The sequence below is a fragment of the Phascolarctos cinereus genome, unplaced genomic scaffold, assembly GCF_003287225.1.
Source record: "Phascolarctos cinereus isolate Bilbo 61053 unplaced genomic scaffold, phaCin_HiC Scaffold_726;HRSCAF=1367, whole genome shotgun sequence".
NCBI lineage: Eukaryota > Metazoa > Chordata > Mammalia > Diprotodontia > Phascolarctidae > Phascolarctos > Phascolarctos cinereus.
The window spans coordinates 425427116-425443943 of NW_027556098.1; the positions used below are offsets into that span (position 1 = coordinate 425427116).

A 16828-nucleotide genomic window follows, 5' to 3' on the forward strand; every position below is an offset into this window, starting at 1 on the left:
GAAGGAAAAAGGAGAAAGGAGAAAGAAAAGCATAAATGAGGAGGGGGGACGGAGAGAAAGACACAGATAGTAATCATAACTGTGAATGTGATAATATGAATGTAAGGGAATACTATTGTGCTATAAGAAATGGCAGGCTGACTTCAGATAAACCTGGAAAGACTTGTATTGTCTGATGCTGAGTGAAGTTAGCAGAACCAGGAGAATGTTGTACACAGTAACAGCCATGTTGTGTGATGACTAACATTGACAGACTTAGCCCGGGGCAGCTAGGTGGCAGTGGATGGAGCACCGACCCTGAAGTGAAGAAGACTTGAGTTCAAATCTGCCCTCAGACCAAACACTTGACACTAGCTGTGTGACCCTGGGCAACTCACTTAACCCCAGTTGCCTGAAAAAAACAAGAAACAAACAAAAAAGATAGATTTAGCCCTTCTCAGCAATACAAGGATCTAAGACATCCCCAAAAATCTCATGATGGAAAATGCTATCCACATCCAGAGAAAGAACTATGGAGTTTGAATGCAGATCAAAACATATGCTATTTGCTATTTTTTTTTCTCTTCTGTTGAGTTTTGTTTCCTCTTTCTGGTGGCTCCTCCTATTGGTTTTAATTTTTACTTACAACATGACTAATGTGCAAATGTTTAATAGGAATGTAAATGTAGAGCCTATATCAGATTATGCGCAGTCTTGGGGAGAGAGACTGGGAAGGGAGGGAGGGGGAGAAAAATTTAAAACTCAAAACCTTATGGAAGTGATTGTTGATAAATCAAAATAAATTAATAAATAAAAAAAGAAAAGAAGCCTTCTTTGGTCCACCATCTGTTTGATTTCCTGCAATTTACCTTGTATATAGTTTGTATGTAGGAAATAAGGAAACAAACATTTTTTTTTAAATGCCTACTTTGTGCCAGGCAGAAGCACTTTACAAATATTATCTCACTAGATCCTAACAACCACCCTGCTAAGTAGGTCCTATTACCTCCATTTTACAGTAGAGAAAACTGAGGCAAACTAGCTAGTGTCTGAGACCAGATCTGAGCTCATGGTGTTGACTCCAGCCCAGCACCCTATTCACAGTATGTGTGTGTGTGTGTGTGTGTGTGTGTGTGTGTGTGTGTGTTTGTAGTTAATTTGCAAATTATCTCCTATCTTCTTTTCCCATTCTTTGAATCCCAAGAGCCTAGTTGCTTAGCCCAAATGAGGTTCTTAAGAAAAGCTTGACTAAGCCTTTTGGAATGTGAGCTCCTTGAGGGCAGGGGCTGTTTCACCTTGCTTTGCACCCCAGCACTTAGCACATAATCAGTGCTTGTTGAATTGCCATGACTGAGTCCCCAATCATGGGGATTGGAGCCATTCTCTTATTTCCTGCATTCCAAGATCTGACAATATCAATTCTACTCATGGAAGGGCTGTCATTTTGAATCGAAGCTGGAGTCTATTGAACCTGAGTTGATTGAAAGGTATAACTGCCATACATATTACTCTAGGTGGAATTTCATAATTTTCATGATCAGTGGCCAGACAAATTCTCATAAAACTTGTATATTATAAAAAACTCGTAAGTTTCCCCTCCTTCAACCCGACTTTGGCTGTTAAAGGTCTTAATGACTCAGTAAAGCACTCATTACTTTAGAATTAGACAATCTCTTCTTTAAGCAACTTCTTTCCCAGGGCTGACAAGATTTGGTGAACCAGGAGCAGCATGGTGGCGCAGTGGATAGAGCACTGGCACTGGATTCAGTAGGACCTGCGTTCAAATCTGGTCTCAGACACATAACACTTACTAGCTGTGTGACCCTGGGCAAGTCATTTAACCCCACTGCCTACCCCCCCCCAAAAAAAAGATTTGGTGACCCTGATCAAAGAGAAGGTCTCCAAAGCATTTGGTTAGTACCCAAAGAATTTCGCAGATAAGGATAATTTATGTAACTTTTTTACTTTTCCCAAACAATGTTATTATTCTTTTTAAAGCCAAATACATACAATTAATACTTAGGGGGCAGCTAGGTGGCACAGTGGATAGAGCTCTAGCCCTGGAATCAGGAGGATCTGAGTTCAAATCTGCCCTCAGACACATGACACTTACTGTGTGACCCTGGGCAAGTCACTTAACCATTGCCTCACCAAAAAGCAAAGAAAAAAAAATACTTAGCAGTTCTTAAACATTGTAACCACATTCTCTGACTGTTTAATTTATCACTTCACAGCATCCAGATCAAAAGAGGAGTTAATTTCCTAAGAATACAACTATATCACCCTCTAGGTATCATTTTTCAAATTAACAATATTTTTATCAAATAATTTCCCAAAACCATAATAAAAGAAAATTTTGAAACATACTAATAAATAGCAATATTACAGATTTAAAACAAATCTCAGTGTTTTGACAAAACAGATTTAAAACAAAAATTTGTTGTCAATCACATGACATCAATTCAGTTGAATATATTTTCCAAATTATCTTACAAAGAAAATCACTTCATCCAGTTATGATTTTAATACTCTAGACTGACTGCAGTCAGTTATCAAAATATTTATACCAGAACTTTTTGTGCTGGCAAAGAACAAGAAACAAAGTGAGTAACCATCTATTGCTGAATAGCTAAAGAAACTACAATATATGAATTCAAAGGAATATTGTTGTAGAATAATGAGAAATATCAGGATCTCAGGGAGGACAGCCATGACATTTACAGGGGTTTATTCACAGAAAGAAACTTCAGATGTTTAATGAGGTCTCTTAATACTGGGAAATCTAAAGAGGTCTTTGAACAAGAGACCTAACTTTGTTAATTAGATCCACAAATTTTATCTCTAAGCAAGGATTTTCCAACATACAGTCAAGTACTATTCAAATCCAAGTCAAACCATTCAATATCACACTAAGAAGTCTATCTTCCAACCACTGATTTGAAAGAGGCCAACGTTGCTCAGTTCTACGAAAACCTAAAAGATTTTCTAGGGAAAAAAGGCAGAGGTGGAAAAGTTCTATACAATCAGTTAAAACTAGACCTGATTCAGGAGCAGACTGCAGCGCAGATCATGAGCTTCTTATTGCAAAATTCAGACTCAAATTGAAGAAAATAGGAAAAACTATCAGACCTTATAGATGTGACCTTATTATATAACATTGATTCTGGATAGGAAGTGGAAGTGATGACTAGATTCAGGGGATTAGATCTGGTAGACAGAGTGCCTGAAGAACTGTGGACCGAGGTTTGCAGCAGAGGTTCGTACAGAAGGCAGCAACTACATATATTCCAAAGAAAAAGAAGAGCAAGAAAGCAAAATGGCTGTCTGAAAAAGAAAGGGAAAGGGAAAAGAGAAAGGGAAAATACATATACAAATGAATGCACAATTCCAGAGAATGCCAAGGAGAGACAGAAAAGTTTTCTTAAAAAACAATGCAAATGGAGGCAGCTAGGTGGCACAGCAGATAGAGCTCTGGCCTTGGAGTCGGTAGGACCTGAGTTCAAATGTGACCTCAGACACTTGACACTTACTAGCTGCATGTGACCCTGGGCAAGTCACTTAAACCCTGATTGCCTCACCAAAAAGCAAAAGCAAAAACAAACAAAAAAACAATGCAAAGAAATATAAGCAAACAATGAAATATTTATTACTTTCAAAATGTTTTTCTCCATTATGGATTCTCTGATGTACAGCAATATTGCATTTCTGTCGGAAAGCCTTTCCACAAGGATCACATGCATAAGGTTTCTCTCCAGTGTGGATTCTCTGATGTAGAGCAAAATCAGAGCTTCTTCTAAAAGCCTTTCCACACTGATGACATGCATAAGGTTTCCTGTCACTGTGAAAACTGCGATATATAACGAAGGCTGAAAGTTCATGAAAAGTTTTACCACGTTCAGGACACTCATGTGGTTTCTCTCCAGTACTGATTTTGTGACGGTAAATAAGGGATGACTGTTGACTCAAGACTTTCCCACAGTGAGGACAATCATAAGGTTTTTCTCCTCTGTGGATTCCGTGAAATGCAGCACACATTTGTCTCCCAGTGAAGTCACAAGGACCATTCCTCATGAACCTTTCCTGGTCAGTTTCTTTCACAGAAATGCTGAGCTTTGCAGTAGTCTCTTTCATCTCAGATCTAATCTCTCCTTCTGCAAGACACAAACAATACAACTATGTACAGAGACACATGTACACACACATCCCTCCATGGCCAGAAAGTAAACTACTGGATCTACATCCTACTTCCCCAGGCTAAGAGGAACGACCTCATAGACAAATGGACAGAATCAGTCATTTGCAAATGCCATTAGCTCACATCTACAGGAGAACTTGATTTAAAAAGCGCTTCAGACACAATCACGCCTGTGACCTAGGCAGGCTCAGCATTCTCATTACATCCACAACTCAGGCCATGAGCTCAGAATGGCTGGTGACCTGCCCACCCTCTGTGCAGCGGAGACTAGAACTCCAGCCCTGCAAGTGGGCATGCTCTGTCCACAGTCCTACACGGCCTTTCTCCATTTCTCTGGGGGTGTTGTTGTTGTTGTTGCTGGGGGTTTTTTTATAGGTAATTGGGGTTAAGTGACTTCCCAGGGTCACACAGCCACTAAGTGTCAAGTGTTCCGTCTGAGGCCGGATTTGAACTCAGGTCCTCCTGACTTCAGGGCTGGTACTCTCTCCATTGTACCACAGTGTACCACTTGGCTGCCCTTTGGTTTTGTTTTTTTTTTAAGAAAGAAAATTTTATTATTGCATGTTCACTTGTTCTCTCCCTCTTTTTAGGTCTTCCTGTCCCTGAGACACAACAGTATTCAAATTAGGCCAATTAACAATCCTACAATGGGCCTGTAAATGTTCAAGTGAAGAGAAGAGTCAATCAACGTGGCAAACTTCACCATTGCCTTATCGTAAGAAACTGCCACAGCCACTGCCAGCCTTGAGCAACCAGCCCCCTGATCAGTAGGCAGCCACCACAGTGGGCCGCCAGCAGCAAGAGGAAGAATCACCGAAGGCTCAGATGACAGAGAACATTAAAATATGTACATTTTTACACAAATAACATTGTACTGCACAGGTAACAGACAACAGCATATTGTAAACACAACTTTCATATACACCGAGAAACCAAAGATTCAGGTGACTCACTTGACTGCAGTTTTCACTTTACTGTGGCGCTCTAGAACAGAACCCACGCTGTCTCTGAGGTGTGCCTGAAATTCTTCTTGTTCTTGTTTTGACTTTGACTCTTTCCTCCCCAATTCCACTCTCCTCCTTAAACCATTATTAGCCTCACTCCTTAAGTTCCCTCATATCCCACTGAACTACATGTCTCTCCATTTCCAAACACTCTCTTTCCCCTGGATCAGCTAAGAGTGAAGTCCCTGATCTGTTGCTTCTTCTCAAGCATCTCCATGTTTGTAGGCCATGTTGGCAGCTCCTTGGCAGCAGAGACTGGCTTTTCCCTTCCTAAAGCTTAGCGAGGTGCCTAGAAATCTGGAGGTGCTTCATCCATGCTTCCTGAATAATGACTGGCCCAGGGCTGACACCAGGCCCCAGGCTCTACCTCACTCCCTGTATTCTGGTCTCTGTCTTAGTTGGTCAGTGAGGGTTCTGGCCTCAGCCCTGTTATCTCCTCTATTGAGAGGCTTTTGTCTAGTTCTAACCATGGAACCTGACCAGACCCATAGTGAAGACCAGAGAGACTTCTTTCTAGGCTCCTGAAGCATCTCATACTATGGGACAGCTGGGAGTTTCTACCTCCCTTTTCCCCAAACTGAGAGTGGCTGTCAACTCAATGAATCTGGCCAACGATTATGCAAGAATGGGCCAAAGGCTGGGCCTCACAGATCAGGGCAGGGACACAGGTAAATGATTTATGTCAAGTATACCCTTGGAGTAATTCTACTTTGCAACTACGTAGATGCTGCTGAATGGACAGGGAGAAAATCATTAAACCAGGCTGCCTCGGTCCACTACCCATTCAGGCTACATCATTTCTGGGTGGCCCTTACTGTGGCAAGGCCATCCTAAGACATCTCCCTAACTGACTCCCTTGGGGCAGATAGGTGGTTCAGTGGATAGAGAACTATTTAGGAAGACTCGACTTCAGATCCACCCTCAGACACTTCCTAACTGCGTGACCCTGGGCAAGTCACTTAGGCCTGTTGGCCTTGGTTTCCTCACTTGTAAAAGTGAAAAGGAAATGGCAAACCAGCCCAGTATCTTTGGCAAGAAAACCCCAAACTGGGTCATGAGGAGTCAGAAACGACTGAAATGTCTGAACAATCACATGACTGACTCCCTCTTTCATTCACCACTGCAGCTTTTCCTCAGCAGGGAAATCTGCCTTACATTACCTTGAAAACACTGGATACTTAACAGGAGCTCTCCTATTCTCCTCATCTTCTAAACATCAAGTGCCTTTGTTCCTTTATTTTATTTTCTTCAGGCAGTTGGGGTTAAGCGACTTGCCCAGGGTCACACAGCTAGCAAGTGTCAAGTGTTTAGTCCAAGGCCGGATTTGAACTCAGGTCCTCCTGACTGCAGGGTCAGCGCTCTGTCCACTGTGCCACCTCGCTGCCCCCTTTTGTTCCTTTTCGATAGCACTACCAGATGAAACGGTCCTCCCTCTGCTGCCTAAAGCAAATTCCTTTCCACATGTAAATCATCCCATTCCAGCAGGCCATCTTCCTCAGGATATTCAGTACTTGAGCATCCCCATTATTTCACTACTTTTCAGTCTCTCCCACACTAACAACTCCTTCCCTATTGCCACAAATAAAACCCTGTCTCTCTAATGCTCAAAATACAGTCACGTGATCCATTCAACCTAAGAGATATTTTCCAGTATATTTCTTCCATTTCATGACTAAACAGCTGGAGATACACACTTACAACTGGTGTCCCCAACTCCCTTCCTTTGCTTTCTCTGAAATTCCCTAAAGGCTAGCTGTCAGGTTCATTGTTCAATGGAAACTCCTCTTCCAAAAATGACCAAAAACCTCAAAGCTGATGAACCATTTGTTCATTCTCATTCTTCTTGACTTCTCCTTAGCCTTTGACACAATCACACTTGTCTCTCTCTCTCTCTCTCTCTCTCTCTCTCTCTCTCTCTCTCTCTCTCTCTCTTTCTCTCAGTGATTCTCTTCTCCTAGTTCTCCTACAATGTCTAAACCAAACTCATTCACTTTCTCCCAACCCTCCTCTCTTCCTACTTTCCTAATGCTCTCCAAGGCATCCTACCAGTAGTCCAGACTCACAAATGAAGTGTCATGCACTCCTTATTGACTCTCACACAATCACACTCCTGACCCCCATATTCAATCAGCTGCACAGTCCTGTGATTTCACCTAGGTAACAACTCTCCCATTTACCCCCTTCTCTCCCCACACTGCCACTACACACCCCTTTAGCACCAACCCCTCTCCGATTCATCTAGACTTCTTTCATTTCATATCCCCACAGAACACACTATACTGCAGTGCTATAGGCTCCCTTCTCTTCTGTGAACAGGACTCTCCATCACCTGACTCCACAGGCTGTCCTCACCCTCCCTGTACCTAGAATGCTCACCCCGGCTTCCCTGAAGCTCCAGCTGGAGCTCCCCCATCCACAATAAGCCTTTCCAGTCCTCCTTCACTGTACAGCCTTCCCCCTCAATGAGCTCCAATTTGTCCTGTCCTTAACAGGGTTCTCCATTATGGTCGGCATATTGTCGGCCCCCCAAGTCTGTGAGCTCCAGGACAGCAGGGGATGCTCCTTGTATCTCTTTAGGTCCTTGGTGCTTATCAGAGTGTCTGGCATACAGCAGGCATTTAATAAATGTTCATTGACTTGAAGAAGGTCTAAGAAAGAACTCATATTGGAAAGCCTAAAGCCTTTTTGCACTTGCAGGGGAATTCCTGCCTACAAATTCTAAACAATGACTTTTTATAGGGTCAGAGATTTATCAGTGGAATCAGCTTAAAGGCCATAGAGCCCAACTCCCTCATTCTACACATGGGGAAACTGAGGCTCACAGGTTCCTTGACTTCTCCAGGATCCCACTGCTAATAAGTGTTGAAAAAACAATTCCAAGTCAGGTTTTCCCAGCCCCAAACCTTGTACTTCCTTCATCACCACACCTAGAAGCCTCTTGTCATCACAGCTCTCATCCACCTGCTTTCACCTCACTCACCTGGACAGCAGCTCCTCAGGCCTTCTTGCTCCAGCAGCCATGGTGCTTCCCTTTCCGCAAAATAAGAGATCAAATCTTCTCTGGGAACTGGCAGTCCTGGGCATGGGGAATCAGGGATGAGGACAGAGAAAACAGTATACATAGAAACCTACTACATTTGGAGAATCACTCCATCATGTTTACACATATCTAGTTTCTTCTCCCATCAATGCTTGTACTGCAAGTAACCCAAAACAGGATATGCCCAATCAGTCTGGAGGAACACGATTTGGCCCTGTCCCCTACCCTGCTCCTCACTCCCTCAAACCTATAAACACCTTGTTACTGTTCATTCAGGGAGTGTTTGCTTCTTCGGGTGAGATTTTCCAGCTGGGAAATTCAATGAACCTTAGTCCAAATTCTGATTCTTGGCCAGTCTGTTATTCCTGGCATTGACAGGGGCTTGCAAGCAAGGAGCACAGGATGGTTCCCAGGACTCCTTAAGGGATTCCACAGCATTTATTTTTGGGAGCTTTGGGGAGAGGTGGGGGAGAAGATCACAGGGCCAATTAGGAATCAGAAAATTGGTCTTGGAAAACCTCCTTCACAGAAGGATAAACTCACTGCAGTTTCCATTATCCAGAAATTAGAGGCAGCTGGTAGTGCAGTGCAGAGAGCCCTGGGCCTGGAGTCAGGGATGCCAGGGTTTAAATGCAGCCTGTCAGGAAAAGTCACTTAACCTCTGTTTGCTTCAGTTTACTCAAATGTCAAATGGGGATGATAATATCACCTAACAACATAATATTTTAAAGAAAGCACTTAGCACAACAGCTGGTGAGCAGCAGGTGAATAGAAAGGCTTCCTGTCTTTCCCATCACTCCTGCTGGAATGTGGGCAATGCAATGGAAGATTCAGGACAAACCTGCCATAGCAGGCACATGTAGGAACTGTGAGCTATAAATTGATGCTTCTTAAGAAGAATGTTCCATATAGTAGGGCCATCCCAAAGAGGAAGGGGTCACAAGGAAAAGCCACCTGGGCACTTTCCAGAGACTTGGCAGAGAAAATTCATGTCCAGGGAGAGGCTGGACTACATAATGTGGGATTACTTCCACACCTGAGATGCTTCAATACTGATCTGATCTTTGACCTCAAGCTATCCAGAATTGGCAAGACACAAATTCAGGAGCAACCAGGAAACCTCCAGGGTCTCTTCACACAATGTACTGACCTTTTATGGGAGAACCACGCAGCAGGAGGACTCTCTCTCTCTTGGACACAGGAGACCAGCATTTTTCCCTTTTAGTAATTATTAAACACTCCAAACCCAGCCCACTCAGGAATGAAGACATTCCCTTGGATTGCAGACTCAGAGTGGCCAGGGGAAGTGTCCTTACCCAGGGAGAGCAAGTTCTGGGCATTCTCCAGCATGACCTCCTTGTACAACTCCTTCTGAGGATGGTCCAAGAGGCCCCACTCCTCCTGGGTGAAGTCCACAGCCACATCCTTGAATGTCACCAGCTCCTAAACCATCAAAAGTCACAAGATTTAGAGCTGAAAGAGACTCCAGGATTCCTGCAGTCTAACCCTCATCATGCAAGAGGAGGAAACTGAGGCACAGGCAGGTGGGTTACCCAAAGGTGGTACCCTTGAGGAGTGTCAGTTGGAATAAAGTTGAGGAAAGTCTTACTATGGAATGTATCTCCCCATGGAACCTGGGACAAAGTGTGTGTTTTATCTGTGAGGCAGGAGGTTCTGTGGAAGAGATGGAAGATGATCTGCAATTTCTGCCTTCTCAGAACTGATAGGAGGAATATATTACCAAAAAAAAATTGTGAAGAGTTTTTGAGAAGCTGTCAAGTACAGTGTATTCTCTTATGGTTGGGAGGATTTATGTGTGATTACTGATAAGAGAGGAAAGAAAAAGAGAAGATTTAGGTTACTTCCTGAGAAGCTAAAAAAAAGTCTTAGGTAGATAAACCAGGAAACTGAATGTCTTCCACTTGTGGCTAAAAGGTGCCACAATGAAATGATATCAATACTAAACATATGTTCACCAAATGGTATAATGTCTAAGTTTTGAAAAGAGAACTTAAATGAATTACAGGAGGAAATAGTCAATAAAAGTATACTAGTGGGGAATCTCAACCTTCCCCTCTCAGAACCAGATAAATCTAAAAAAAAAATAAACAAGAAAGAAGTTAAGCAAATAAATAAAATTTAGAAAAGTTAGAGTTGTAGACTTTGGAGAAAACTGAATGAGAATATAAAGGAATATACATTTTTCTCAGTAGTGCATGGCATTCACATAAAAATTGCCCATGGATTAGAGCATAAAAACATCACAATCAAATGTAGAGAAGTAGAAATACAACATGCATTCTATTCAGATCATAACACAATATAAAGTATATTCAATATAAGGCGGTGAAAAGAGAGAGAAAAAATTAATTGGAAACTTATTCATCTAATCCTAAGGAATAAATGCATTGCAAGAACAAATTATAGAAATAATTAATAAATTAAAGAGAATGACAACAAGGAGACAACCTAACAACATTTATGGGATGCAGCCAATGCAGTAGTTAGGAGGAAATTTATATATCTAAACATATACATACATACTTAATTTTAGCCTGAGGCAAAGGCTGGAGGGCAGGGATAGGTGGGGAAGAAGGAGGAAAAAAAGAACAAAGTCAAAAGTACAGAGCAGAGAACAAAAGAAAACTTACAAGGAAGCAAAGAAAAAAAAGATATCCGGCTCTGAACACAAAGAGTGGTATTTACAACACTGTTTTATTGAAATGGAAATTTACTGCTGTATATTTTAAATTGACTCTCCTTCTACTGTGCACATATCAGTGCTTTTTTTCTTTCCTTATTTTGTATTTATTTAAATTTTTTTAAAAATTGCAAATAAAAAATGCTCCAAACCACTAACTAATATGAGAAATGTAAACCAAAACAACACTGAGGTGAAAAGAAAACTCCCAGGCCTTTGAATGGTTCCCCAAACTCAGCCCTTTCCCTACATCCTCTCTGCTCAGAGTTCAGAATGATTTTCTGACTCCATCACACAGAATTCTCTGGCATAATGAGAAAAGATAAGCAGTCTGATTCTGTTTGTTCTTGGGACCAAACCTTTGGTAAATGGTTGACAGGTAGAACTAGTGTTTTCAGTTTCCTGTATATTTTTATAAAGAAACAATCCATAGGTAGGGATGGCCAGCTTCCAGCCTCATAGACAATCATCTTTGTCTCTGGAAATGGCCTCCTTGGCTAATGTGGGTCAAGTCTGAGGGCAGGATGCACTCACCTGGGCTAGGGGTCTGCAGCTCCCAGGGGCCATTCCCCCTGACTCCAGGCTCCCTCCTAGGTCAGGCCTTGATCCTCTACACACTGAGCTGGGGAGGCAGAAGGATCCCAGGGCAGGAGGCTGGCCTGCAGGGATTTACAGGGGTGAGGCACTGCCCTCAGGGTGAGAGTGCAACCTACAGGAAGGGTCAGGTTTGGAAATGAGATGATTCCACTCAGTCCTACCCCTTGTCTTCTGTCCCCTCCCTTCCCCCATTCTCCTACAGAGACCCAGGAGGCAGAAGGAGCTTGGGATCCCAGATGGGATGAGACCAGGCAGAGCCTCAATGGCTCCTGAATCAGAGCTCTCCCTCCACTTGGTCTCTCCCCTCCCTGCCTCCCCCTCCCCAAATAACACACACACACACACACAAATATTATTTAGACAACAGACTGACTGCTTGACCTAGGAGGGAGGGACGATTGGGGATGGGGACAGCTCTGCCATGGAGCCACCAGGAATGACTAGAGGAAGCCTGAGGCTGGGAGACAAAATCCAATCTGAGATTCAGCCCCCTAGCAGGGTGCCTGAGGGCTCTGAAAGAAGACGGGGCAGGGAAGCAGGAGGCCTGGCGAAAGGGAGCACAGGTAAGGGTGGGGAGACATTCTAAGCCAGTTTATGGAAGGGACATAAGAGACACTGGAGAGACAGAAGGGCTCCAGGTGGACACTGAGCCTGGGAAAGCAGGATGGCTGTGTCCTGAGGTCTAACTAGGAGCTGGGGAGGATTCCTGGAACCCTCTGGTAGAGCTTAGGCTTGGAATCTCCTAAGAGAGAGCTGACAGAGGGAGCCAGCGCCTGGGATCTGACAGAGAAGCAGCCCAGGAGCTGGGGGTCCAGACAAGGGGGGCAAGGCCATCCCCCATCTTCAAAGTGGGATCCCAATGTGGAAAAATTAGGATTGTAATTCATTGTTGGTGGATATGTAAGTTGATCCAACCATTTTGGAGATAGATTTGGAATTATGGCCAAAAAGTTATTAAACTCTTTGACCCAGCAATACCACTATTAGGTCTGTTTCCGAAGATGATTAGGGAAAATGGAAAAGAACCTATATCTCCTAAAATACTTACAGCAGCTCTCCTTGCAGTAGCAAAGAACTGGAAATTGTAGGGACCCCCCATCAATTGGGAAATGGCAGAACAAATTATGGTATATGATTGTGGTAGAGTACTACTGTGCTATAAAAAATGATGAGCTCAATGATTTTAGAAAACCATGGAAAGACCTGCACAAAATAGTGGAATGAAAGCAAGAGAACCTTGTATACAGTACCAGCAATGTTGTTTTAAGAATAACTTTAAGAGAATAAGTTATTTTGATTATTCTAAACATCCAAATTAACTATAAAGGACATATGAAGAAAAGCACTATCTGCATCCAGAGAAATAATCATGTATAGAATAATTTTACACATACATTCATATATACCTATGTGTGTGTGTGTGTGTGTGTGTGTCTGTGTCTGTGTCTAATAGTATTCATTTCCAAGGCTGGGGGTTGAGGGAAGAAAAAGAAAGAAAAAATAGAGAAATTTACAAGATAATTTTGGTGCATATTGTAAAGGAATAGCAACTGGTGTTATCTGCAGTAGATTTACAATCATCTTTTTTTATTGTACTATGTCATGGAAAAGCTTGTTTTACTCCATAAATTAAAAATCAAATTGTTCAAAAATAACAAAATAAATAATACTGATAATAATTTACTCTTTTAGCAAAGTCCAAAGGACCTTGTAAATTCTCCTTAACGTTAAAAGGACAATTCTTTGTTTAGACTTTCGGCCAGATGAAGCAGGCAAAACTTGGGACTAAGAGAATTAAAAAGAAGTTTCTGAAACATGTCAAGGTAGCAACACATTGAGGCTCTTATCACTGCAGATCAGCAAGAGATTCAACATGAAACCAGCTTTTATTGATAATTTTTGCAATGAGATAAAAACCAAATGTGGATAAACCTTCTTCAGTAAAAGGGACCTTGCATTTTTAGCATCTCAGGAATCACCAGTACATGAGGGCTAACAGGTACAGACAGGGGTCACTTGTGACATGACAACTGAAAAAGACAAACAAGTTCAAGGGACCCCTAACACTCTAACATTTGCATTGCAACTAATGGCAGGTAGTGTATTTTATAGATTCATTTTTCTGCATTTCCTATGAGGTTTCTAAGCCCTAACACAAGGTCCATTTCTGTGAAGGTGCCATGTACAGCTGAGTAATAGGTATACTCCATTCTATTCTCATTCAAATTTCTCCAGGAGTCTTATCATCTAACTTTTCTAAAATTTTATTCTTTACCTTAATTCTTTATTTTATTTTATGGCTAAATTTATCTGCGCCTAAGAGATCTAAACTGAAGACTCCCTAAACTTTCTAAAACAATTTAGTGTATGTATACATACACACACACACACACACACACATTTACATATGTTCATATTATATATTGTCAACCTGGAAGTTGACAAGCTAGGTGATAAGTAAACTCATTGTTTATTCCCTTAAGTTAGTGACATGGACATGGAGACAGAGCTTTAACTCTGACTGAATTAAGCAATTTGAAACAGACAATTTATACTGTCAGAGCAATCTCAACTCAGAATGTCTTGAGTCAATATACATACACAAACACACACACACACACATATATATATATGTATAGCACCACTATATGTTTTTAACATGTAGCATGAGAAAGGAAATTTCATATTTGAACACGTTGTAAATATAGGAGAAGAAACAAAGTGTCCATTGCAATTATAGTTCCAGGATATCTGTTTTTCCCTACGTATGTGCATAGGACACCAAGACAAGAAAAGTGCCACTCTTCCAGACATTGTCTGGTCCCAGGCATCCCATCCTTAGTGATCACACACAGGAAGAGTGCCAGTCAGCTCCAGCTGGTCCTGTAGTGGCTGACAGAGGAAGGGGCATTCTGAGATCACTCAGAGAGCACAGCATGCAAAGCATTATGGCACATGAAGCCCAGAGTGGGCCAAAACGTCTCTTCTGATTAGCCGATCCAGGTTTTAGGCCTTTCTCAGGTGTTGGAGTTAAAAATAGTTTTGGGAGGGGTCTACAATTTATACATATATATATATATATATATATATGCATATATATATATACACACACACACACACACACACACACACACACACACATACATATGCATACACATAACCCTAAGTGCACTATGGTGCCACCTAGCCACCCCTAAGTGTTTGGGTGCTCTATAACAGTCAATGGTCAATAAGTATTTATCAAGTACCTAGCATGAGCCAGATATTGTGCTAAGGACTGGGGATTCAAAGACAAAAATGGAAGGACAGTCTTTGCCCTCAAGGAGCTTACTATCTGATGGAAAAAGCCAGCACTCAAAAAATAGCTAAAAAGGCAGGGAGGGGGCAGAGAAGATGCTGTACACTGGGCATCCTCAGGTAGGGGGGAGAAGTCAGGTAGAGGAGCCCCAAAGCAGCAGAGCAAAGAAAGGAGTGAGAAGATGTGGGAGTCAGAGTCCAGGGCCCCACCCCCATGGTGTTGAGGAATGGATGAGGGAGGACTGAGAAGGGAAGAGGTTTGGAAAAGCTTCTGTTAGGACTGAATTAGAGAATCAATTACAATATGTAAAAGGATGGACTAACAGTGAGAGTCCACACTATTAACAAATGTGATAAAGTGAAGAATTGTGACTCAGGACGGTGGGAGGTGAGCAGAATAACCAGGTAACTGCACCATAAGCTTGTAAACCAAAGCCAGGTTTATTCAATTTGATAGGAGGGTGGCTCTCCCCCTCAAGGAGAGTTCACACCACTCAGGGAGGAAAGCAGTGTTTTAAAGGGGCCACAGAGGAGTGGGACAGGAACGGGGTGAAAGTGAACTGAACAAGGTCCCTGTTGCTGGGTCTACAGGCTTATGTGGTGAAACAACCCACTGACCCAGCTTCTGCATAACACGTTAGGGGAGACTCCTGCGACCCTCTGACAGACCTTAGGCTTGGAATCCCCCAGGGGAGACCGGGCACAGGGAGCCAGTGCCTGGGATCTGACAGTGAAGCAGCCCAGGAGCCGAGGGTCCAGATAAGGGGGCCGGAGAGAAGCTGGGGATCCGGAGAAGGGGGCCAGGCAGGAACTGGGGGGCCAGTTAAGGGGCCAGGCAGGATCTGGGGGTTCTGCATCCAAAGCGGGGTCCTCAGGTCAGGCAGAACTCTGGATCATTATGGGGGGGGTCGGAAGGGAGAACAACTCAACCCCTAAAGGCGGGCGGGGTCAGGGACCCAGAACATCTGGAGCCTGTGGGGGGCTGGTGGCAGGACTCCTGGGTCTCCAGGGCAAAATAAGCCCCGATGGTGAACCTGCAGAGGGGGAAGAGCCCGACAGCGTGGAGGTGTTGGGGGGCGCGCAGCGGGGGCCGCTCAGCACCAGAGCGGAGGAAGAAGAGGGGGGGGGGCCCGGAAGGCAGGGTAGATGGCACAAGGCACGGCTGCTGGGGCCGACCTACCTGGGACCTGCAAGCACAGAGAACGGACGGAGCTCTGCTCCACGCGAGGCAGGAAAAGGGAGCCCCGCCCAGCCAGCCTCCGCCCCGGCTTCTCCCCCACTCCCACGTTCCCTCGGACCCAGCACCTCACACCCACAAGAGAGACCCGAGCACCCCCAGCGCCCCGCGCCCACAGCTCCCTAAGAACTCCCATCTGCGGGGCCAGCCGGCCCCGGGTGAAACTGCGCCTGCGGAAGCAGGCCCAGCCCCGAAGAGGTTCCGGCGAGCTTCTCCAAGGCCACGGAGAAGGCCGAGGGGCGGGACCTCTCTGGGAGTTCCCAAGGAGGGCCGCTTCCGGTAACCACCACCATCCTTCTGGGAAATGTAGGCCAGACTGCGGCTATGGTGGGGTCCGCCGCTGATTGGAGTTGGCTTCGCCACTGATCGTGAGGGCGGGGCCAATGAGATGGGGCGGGACCAGGGGCGAGTGAGGCAGGGCGGGGGAGGATAGAGTGGGAGGGGAGAGGGCGGGACCCGAGGGCGGGGCGGGCCCAGAGTGCTTGGCTCAGATCCCGGCCCCGCCCACTCACCGAAGAGAGGGTTAGGTCTTTATGTTCGCCACCCCTTAAAGCTTAGGGGGGCTCACGTCCAGGGTCCCCGAGGGGGCATAGAAAGGGCCTGAATGCCCAACACAAGCAACGCTGAGAGTTCTCTGAAGGGGCTGCTTTGAAGCTCTACAAAGGCTTTCCATGTGGTGGGTCATTTGCTCCTCAAAAGCAGCCCATGAAATACCCACTTTACAGAGGAGGAAGCTGAGGCCAACAGGACCTGGTGTTCTGGAGGAAAGGGGCCTCCC

At 44.1% G+C, this 16828-nt stretch overlaps 2 protein-coding genes across 4 annotated transcripts in view; one reads left to right on the forward strand and one right to left on the reverse strand.

Annotated features, from left to right (window-relative positions):
• Positions 1-16828, forward strand: part of LOC110197754 (uncharacterized) — a 420263-nt gene that overhangs the window by 94530 nt on the left and 308905 nt on the right.
• On the reverse strand, positions 143-16317 carry LOC144454438 (zinc finger protein 606-like). Of its 3 annotated transcripts, none has more exons than XM_078146428.1 (5): positions 15994-16317; positions 11454-11578; positions 9535-9661; positions 8159-8254; positions 143-391 (listed from the first exon to the last, which is right to left on the reverse strand). In XM_078146428.1, exons 1-5 carry the CDS (start codon positions 16184-16186, stop codon positions 378-380), a joined length of 555 nt encoding a protein of 184 aa, XP_078002554.1. In that variant the 5' UTR covers positions 16187-16317; the 3' UTR covers positions 143-377. The 3 variants fall into 3 exon arrangements, with proteins under 3 accessions (XP_078002554.1, XP_078002552.1, XP_078002553.1); XM_078146426.1 differs by lacking the exon at positions 143-391 and adding an exon at positions 2162-4130 and having other exon boundaries at positions 15994-16309; XM_078146427.1 differs by lacking the exon at positions 143-391 and adding an exon at positions 2162-4130 and having other exon boundaries at positions 11454-11628; positions 15994-16082.